Below are 9,140 nucleotides of genomic sequence, written 5' to 3'. Positions count from 1 at the left end.
AAAAAAAAAAAAAAAAAAAAAAAAAAAAAAAAAAAAAAAAAAAAAAAAAAAAAATTTTAAAAATTCCCCAGGATAGAGCTGTAATTTAACAACAGACCAAATATTTATAATACAGAAGACCCTGAAATCCTTTTCCATCACTGCAAAAACTAATCAATTGATTCATCCTAACTTTAGCTATGGGAGCAGTGCCTTTTTGTGTAAACCATACTATTTCTTTTTATATTCCACATAAATTCTGTGAAATGTCTCTAAATGCTATATTTTATTCTTATCTGGCTTAAGGAAAAGTAAGACAAAGGTAAAATTCAAAACAATCAATTGAGTTACTTATCAGCAGATCAAGGAGAAGTTATCAATTTGGAGGCTGAAACTTGACTGTAAGAGTTTGTGGGAATATACATGCACTTATTTTACTTTGGGACAAGCTGATTCTGTGCACAAAGGAATGAGAACCTTTATTAGTAAAAGCTTCCTCCCATATCTGGATGGCAGCTGACAAAGATGGAATGTTGTATTGCCATAGATGTGAAAGGGTGAGAAGATAAGCTTAGTTTAAATGGGGGATTTCATCTTTTTAGACAGAGAAGTCTTCATGTTACCATAGATCACATCCATGCATTCATTCATCCTTCACTCTAATTGTCTCTTGTTCCTACCTAATGAAGTGCGCTGTGTGTTTGTTTTGCAGATCTAAAGCGGGAAGCCAGTATCTGTCATATGCTGAAGCATCCACACATTGTGGAGCTGTTGGAGACATATAGCTCAGATGGCATGCTTTACATGGTATTTGAATTGTGAGTGGACATCTTATTTCTTGAGTAGAGTTTTAAGTGATATCGGTTGCAGAAAATCTTAACACTTTTTTCTTCAAGTTTAGCAACAGTTGTGGACTCATCTGATTCAAGAGACCTGGAGTCACAGGTCAAAAACAAGGATTTTCTCATTTAAGGACAAATGGCAAAGGAAACAAAAGCTGGCCATACCAAGTACCTTACATTGTCAGTACTCTTCAGAGAAGGGGCTCTAAAATGACCTACACTCTCCCAAAATCTTGAGTTTGGATCTTAGTGAAGAAGAGGAAGATGAAAGTAGAGGATTCCACATAGAAAGTCTCTCTGGCAACTCAAAATGTATAATAACACACATAACTTTCTCTTTTTATGTAACCATATTGCCATAAAAGGAAGCTTCTCCACTAACAGTGTCTTGATTTCAATACACTACTTCACTTTGACAGTCACATAAGTTTGTTTAAGATGGAGCAGTGTGAGCCAAGCACAACTAAATAATCTATATATGCTTGGATAAATGTTCAAAGAGATTATGTAAAGCTTTATGGGATGGCATTATACAATATTTTGTCTTTAATCTCTTTCTATTTAAAATTAACCCATGACTTTGATTAGGAAAATAGAAAAAGGAAGATATACCAGCTTCACTACTCAAGATATCAAAATAAGATGATGTATTCATGTATTCATTGTCTATTGCTTCATAATACATTACTCTAAAATTTAGTGGCTTTTAGGCAACATCCATGTATTACCTTACTCTCTGAGCATCAGGAATGAAGTTCAGCTTAGACAAGTCTTCTGGCTCTAGATCACTCACAAGATGCTAACTTAAGGGGCCAGAGCATCTTAAGACTCTACTGAGGGTGGATGTGCTTCCAATTTCATTCACATGGCTGCTAGCAATCATGTAATGAGTGAGGACCTCAGTTCCCAAGAGCCATTGGCCAGAGGCATTCCTTTGTCCCTTGTCATTGGACCTCTTCATAAATTAGGATGGCTACTAGCTTTGACAGAGTAAGCAACAAAGATAGACATCAACCTTAGAACCTAATTCCAAAAGTTGCACAACATCTCTTTTGGCATATTTTCTTATCTAGAAATGAGTCATTGCATCAAGCTCACATACCAAGACCTACATAGCAAGAAGTGGGAACCTCAGGGAGGCATTTTACAAGTTGCACCCTATAGAAGGCTCACTAATACTTTACCTATCTATGTAGAAGTTTGAATCTAAAGAACTGAAAGAAAGAAACTCAAGTTGAAGAAAAGTTCAGCTACATAAGTGACTTTTTACTGGGAAAGATGTCAATGTTTTGATTAGTTGTTTGCAATAGCTTAGAAATCCTAAATAGAATCTTAGGCCACATTAATTGCAGAGTATATAGAATTCAAAACAAAGCCACACTCCCACCCTTACACACTGCTTTTTCACCCTGGAGTATTCATGGTAAGCAATACACTGCAGTGTTTATAGAAAAGGATCACCAGAACAAAAAACACCTGGAAAGTCCATTAGGGTAGAGTAACCACCTTCACAACATTGACAGCATGCTAGAATTTTGAGCTGGGTCTGCTATAAGTTGATATATAAAAACTTCTATTATGGAGCTAGAGAGATGACTTAGAGGTTAAAAGCACTGGCTGTTCTTGGAGAGGACCTGGGTTAGATTCCTGGCACCCACCCCTGGCTCACAACTATTTGTAACTCCAATTGCAAGAGATCCCTTGCCCTCTTCTGGCCTCTGTAGGCACCAGACATGTATGTGGTACATAGACATATATACAAGAAAAATACCTATGTATAAAATAAAATCTAAAATAAAAATGAAATCTTTTATTGTAAGAAAATTTCTTTCAACACTTTGAATGTTCTTCTAGCTATATTTCCTTCACATTTAAGGAAGTATGTACTATATGATCTACCTAGCAAAGGAAATCCTCTGTCATAGAGCCAGTCAGACTTGATTTCTGTCAAAGAAAAAAGTCTAACTTTTTTTAAAAATAAAATTAAAATATTAATAGACATCCCAATGACATTCATCTAAGTGTTGATTTTAAATTCTAAAATTGTCCAAGCTCTCTTATGAACATATTATCTAGCTATGAGGTGCGAGCTCCTTTCCTTCCTCAGGGCTAGGCTTTGCTTCTAGGCTAGTTCTAGGGGCTATGCATTCCCTGACTGTCTGTGAAGATAGACAGGCTTTAGAGGTTAGGGGAGAGAACTTGCTCTTTTGAGAAGGCAGATTGTAAATCCAGAAATATGAAAGGAAAAGTAATATCATAGAATTTGTTTTCAGGCAGACTAGGTTATGGTAAGGGAGGAAATGGAAATTGATTGCTTTAAAACATCCTAGTTCTGGAGCCCAGCAGGATGGCTTCACTGGGTAAAGCCCTGTCCGTGCTGCCCAGTTTTGATGACCTGAGTTAAATTCCCACCACTTAATAGCCTGGCAGCTGTCAAGCAAGCTAGCCTGAAGTACACAGTGTATCAGAAACAAGGGAGACCCTGCCTCCACAAAGTAGAAAGTGAGAAGCAACTCTTGGAAGTTGTCCTCTGACTTCCACATGCATAGTGTGGTGCTCAGGATAATAATAGGTGATTTTTAAAAAAAAAAAATTCTAGTTCAGATGTCTCTTGGAAAGATTTTTGAGTACTTCTAGACATACTTAAATCCCAAATGAAGTGCTCTGGCATGGAAGAGCTCTTAAACACATTGAAGTTGGGCTGGAGAGATGGCTCAGAGGTTATGAGCACTGGCTACTCTTCCAGAGGTCCTGAGTTCAATTCTCAGCAACCCCATGAAGGCTCACTACCATCTGTAATGGGATCTGATGCCCAATTCTGGTGTGTCTGAAGACAGCTACAGTGTATTCATATAAATACAAATAAGTATACCTTAAAAATATCATTGGAGTCATAGATGCCCAGAAATGTATTGATTTTCATATTCTAAGATGCCTATATAGGGAGAACATAATCAGTATCTGCAGTTATTTGAAAAACTGTCATCTGTAAGAATATGTGCTTGGTCACTGTGCCATTACAGGCCACCACTAGAATCAACAAGTGACAAATTTCACCTTTAAGTAAGGAAGGTCCTCTAATGATAAGATTTAGTCCAGGAATGAAGCCACTGTCAATTTTTAAATTCACATTACATCCCAATTGCAGCCCCCTTCCCACCTCTCCTCCCTGTCCTGCTCTCACAAATCCTTCACCTCATCAACCCCTCCCTTCACAGGGCACACACTTGCCTCCTTGCACTCAAGAGGATCTGTAGCCATCCAAAATGGCTGAAGGTAGAGGGCCTTACTTTGAGACTAGAGACGACCTCTGACATCCCACTCAATTTTAAGATGATTCTTTTAAAATCACTTTTCTGGTTTAATTTTATTCTTCCCTCAAGAACTCTGTTTCTATCCATATTTTTATTCTGAGGGAACTAAAAGCAGATTTAATCATTTACCTTAAAATGACAAGCACAGAAAGCAACATGTTAAAATTTACCTAAATTTTGATCCCCATTCTGCTTGTATCAGGGGCCCTAAAATAACACTAGTAGAGAGAAGATGCTCTTTGTTGTTATAAAATCTAGGATTTGGGCTTCTTAGTGTTGATGCAGTCCTTATGAGATTTTTGTGGCTGATTTTATATACTATTGTGATTAAAACAATCCAATGTCTGAAGATGACATCTTATTAAAGATAAACATTTATCAATGGCATAATCCTAATCTTAGCCTAAATTAATAGAATGTAGCTATTTTCTTTTTTTCACCTTCTGTTTTGGGAATTTTCAAATGAAAGGGAGACTAATATAACGAAAGCCAGCACTGAGCTCTAGCAGTTATGAAAACATTTGTCATTCTCTGTTCAAACTATCCTTTCCTGTTATCATTTGCCACTGTAGAATGCTATAGCAGTTTCATTTCACCAGAAACACTCCTGTTTTAAATGATAACACTATTATCATGCCTAACAAAATCACCAATAATTTCTCAATATCATATCTTATTAACTTGACATTCAGTTTTTCCTAATTGAACATGAATCTTAAATGACAGCTATCTAAATTTAGAACTTTTTTATGAGCTCTAGGGATCTGAAAGTAGATTATAAATTCACAGCTAAATTAACAGTGATTTCTTCTTAAAAGGCCAGAACCAAAATAGAAATATCAAACTCTTCTTCTCTACCATTACTTTATAAATCTATCTTCACAGCTATCTTTGCTCAGTTTTTCTACCTCTTGATCTTTTGGATTCAAAGGATCAAACCAGAAAGAGGTTACTCTAAAACTACTCTAAAACTGTGATCCTATGTATGGCTCACAGAGCAATGCTGGTACACTTGTGTGTGCCTCCACCTACTGGCCCAGAAAGAGAATGCAGCTACAGCTGCAGTGTGGATTAAGCTATTCCAGAATCCGGTCCATATTTCTAGCAATAGATGTAAGCTCCCCTGGCATTCAAGGGCTCATTGCTCAAGTTACGAAGGATCTGGATCATTTCCACAGTTTTATAATGTTACATCAATACATAATAGATAGGGAAAGAGGAAACAAATCAAATTAGGCCCATTGATTTTCTTGTTTCATGGCTTTCTGGAAGCTCTTATGAGGGAAACAGCTAGACTGAAAAACATATTTGGATTACCAGCATGTTTTTATATTTGTATCCATATCTGTCTTTTCCTCAGTCTATGTGTGTCCAATACTCCTTCTAATTTGCACTCATGAACTTATATGGCATAATTATGTTGTTGGATATTAGAAAATCCTAGGAAATAGTTGGTATATGCATGATTAGAAATAGTGTTCTTAGAATTGAGAACAAAACACCCATGGAAGGAGTTACAGAGACAAAGTTTGGAGCTGTGACGAAAGGATGGGCCATCTAGAGACTGCCATACCCGGGGATCCATCCCATAATCAGCCTCCAAACGCTGACACCATTGTATACACTAGCAAGATTTTGCTGAAAGGACCCTGATATAGCTGTCTCTTGTGAGAATATGCTGGGGCCTAGCAAACACAGAAGTGGATGCTCACAGTCAGCTATTGGATGGAACACAGGGCCCCCAGTGGAGGAGCTAGAGAAAGTACCCAAGGAGCTAAAGAGATCTGCAACCCTGTAGGTGCAACAATATTATGAACTAACCAGTACCCCGGAGCTCTTGCCTCTAGCTGCATATGTATCAAAAGATGGCCTAGTCGGCCATCACTGGGAAGAGAGGCCCATTGGTTTTGCAAACTTTATATGCCCCAGTACAGGGGAACGCCAGGGCCAAAAAGTGGGAGTGGGTGGGTAGGGGTTTGGGGGAGGGGGTATGGGGAACTTTCGGGATAGCATTGGAAATTTGAAATGTATATAAAGAAAATATCTAATAAAAAAAGAAAAAAAGAAATAGTGTGTAAATATAAGGCATACTTAAATATAGACTCACAGAACCAGAATTGTAGAACTGGAAAGGATTTAGAGCAGTAGATTTCCAAGCTTAGAACGCCTAGTTCAAGCTGGTCTTAGTGGCACTTACCTTTAATCCCAGCATTTGAGAGGCAGAGGCAGGTGGATTTCTGAGTTGGTGGCTAGAGTGAGTTCCAGAACTCCCCAAAGCTACACAGAAAAACTCTATCTTGGGAAGGAAGAAGGGAGGAGGGAGGGAGACAGAAAGGCAGAAAATAAATCCTGTGTAGAGTATCTTAGGCAAGCATGTATCTAGGTCCCATACCTGAGTTCAATTTGAACAGATGCAGGTCTTTGTGGCACCAGGTGAGAGACGTGACCTTTAAAGCAGAAGTAATGCTTAGAGAGTATATTGTTAATCCCCTAGCACTCACAGGAAGACAGTTGACAAGTGTGTGTGCTAGCACTATATGCATTGCTTTGGGATTATTCTTAAATATGAACCTGTTTGTAGTGATTTGCCAAACTTATTTTAAAATATAGATTCAGATTTGAAGATAGGGCTGAGTTGTGTTTCCCCCTCCAAAAAAAATTTAAATATTTGTTTCTCAGTAGCACACTCGGGCTTGTTTTTAGTAGTGTCTGGTACTTGAGTTAAGCTGTAAATCCTAAATTGGCTGGCTAAGGAATTTTAATTACCTTATTATAGTGTGATTACATATACCACAGGGAGAATTTTACAGTAATTAAATATGGATTTTAAACACGTCTGACATGAAAACAATAGTTTTTTATCTTTTAAAATAACATTCTCAGTTTGTATTTTTGAAGCTTTCAAAGGAGATAATAGGCTGGAACTGCTCTTTTTAACTTTAATTTTTTTGTCTGATATGAATTCATGGGGAAGGGAATGTGTGTGAAATTCATTAACTAAGTGGAACTAATTATTACTTACCAGCAAAGTTGCCACTTAAGCAAAAATGTCTCTGTCTCCTATCATACAATGAAAATCTGGACTGTAGCGTCTTAATTTATTTAAATGTATATATTTCAAATAGCCTTCTCTAGTCTGTTTGATATTTTATGTATGATGATTACTATTTTTGTGAAGCACAGTGACATTTTTCTTGATTCTTGGTAAAAAAATTTCATCGATTTTTGTTCTAAATACCATTTCAGGGTCCCCAAGACTACCCTTGGGTTGGTACTTCACGTAAAAGATTAAAAGGATGCAATGTTACTGTATCCATGGCTGATTTATTGCAACAAAAGGAAATGGTGCATAAGATCCAGGGAACAAGCTTCCCGTGGTCTTTTCCAGCAATTCAATTGTGACCTGCTGCCAACCCGAGAATCTCATTCGAGACTTAATGCCCAGAGTCTTTATTCAGGGCTGGCTGCATAGGTACCCTATACCTGGCATGTACCCAGACTCCCCAAACCCAACTAGATTTTCCACATAAACAAAACTCCTGTTTGCAGTTTAGATGCAGGCAGTCATTCCTTTCGGTTAGTGAGATAAGAACTTCCTGAGGTTCAAGCCCTCAGATGCCTGCCTATCAGGGCCAACGTTGGAAGTGGGCATGTCAGAACTTTCACAAGATCTGCTATGGGAATCCTATGTAAACTAAAACAGAGAAATAGGACATGGATTTTTGAATTGGTTAACTCGCTCCACAAACCAAATGTAATTGCTTATGAAGATAATTATAAGCTTTGGGTTTGGAGTTGTTTTTAACTTTTAAGTGTAATTATGGTATCATTTTAACATGTAGTAGAAAAAAATTAGGTGGCCAGATCACTGAAGCAAATCATTAGTTGAGATTTTATAATGTAGCAGGGGTTTGAAGCTTCTAAGTTATATTTGAAAACAAAGAATGTTCTGATACTATTATTAGAGAAATACATTTGAAATTGTCGCTCTAGTAATTTTTGTTCAGCATATTAAATCTGATCTTCAATCAAATAAAATAATTTTAATTAATTATATGCCGATACCATAAGATTAATTCAGTTGATTTTTTTCTGGAATTTAAAGGTACAATTCATCTTTTAAAAATTATAAATAATTTAAGTATATAAAATTGGTACAATATACCTACTTTGTACCAATTGACAAATGGTTAAAAATTATAATGTCACAAAAAATGCCATTCACGAATCTTCAGCAGCAGCGTGTTTAGGATTATTTTTTTCTACTTAATAGTCATGCATTTTTTGTGACATTGAATTTTTTGAGAATAGTGTTTTATGACTGCAGTAAGATACCTAAAGGTGCATATACCATATTTAATTTGATAATTTCCTTATTAGAAATGATGCTGTATTTAATATTCTTTTTAATATATTTTATTATATTAATATTTAATATATTATATACAAATATTTAATAAGTGTTCATGATTTTATTGTTTTATATGTCTGAGTATTTGCCCTGAGTGTATATCTGCATACCATGTACATGTCTGGTACCTATAGAGGCCATCAGATCCCTTAACAGACAGTTGTGAGATGCTATTTCAGTGCTGAGACTCAAATCCCAGTCCTCTAGAAGAGCAGCCAGTGCTCTTAACTACTAAGCCATTGGGAGAGAGAGAGAGATTGATTAATTCATCCTTGATGATTCAATAACCCACTAAGTACAGTTTGTGCTGCCCTTATACTTATGAGTGTAAGGCCATCCACAGGAGCATGGTCAACCTACCAGGGGCCACACCTTTAAAGAAAATTGACTGTCTCTCGCCCAACAGGTGTCAACTGCCAATAACTGTTACTCAGCTAGGAGTAGGTACTTATAAGCCTCTTCCTCCTCCATGCTGGAATGAATTCTATACAGATCATATTTGGGCAGCCACAATTCTTTTTTTTTTTTCTTTTTTTTTTGATTTTTAATATTTTTATTACATATTTTCCTCAATTACATTTCCAATGCTATCCC

General features: G+C 36.7%; 1 protein-coding gene across 9 annotated transcripts in view; it reads left to right on the top strand.

Moving 5' to 3' along the window:
- Positions 1-9,140, top strand: part of Cask (calcium/calmodulin dependent serine protein kinase) — a 323,785-nt gene that overhangs the window by 121,665 nt on the left and 192,980 nt on the right. For all 9 annotated transcript variants that reach the window (XM_029473085.1, XM_021152785.2, XM_021152784.2 and 6 more), the window contains exon 3: positions 692-797. In XM_029473085.1, coding sequence (XP_029328945.1) covers positions 692-797 — 106 coding nt within the window. The remainder of the gene's footprint in view (positions 1-691; positions 798-9,140) is intronic.

This window comes from Mus caroli, chromosome X (assembly GCF_900094665.2).
Source record: "Mus caroli chromosome X, CAROLI_EIJ_v1.1, whole genome shotgun sequence".
In the NCBI taxonomy this organism is placed as follows: domain Eukaryota; kingdom Metazoa; phylum Chordata; class Mammalia; order Rodentia; family Muridae; genus Mus; species Mus caroli.
Note: the sequence above shows the minus strand (reverse complement) of the source record. Positions and strands in the feature narration are given on the sequence as shown.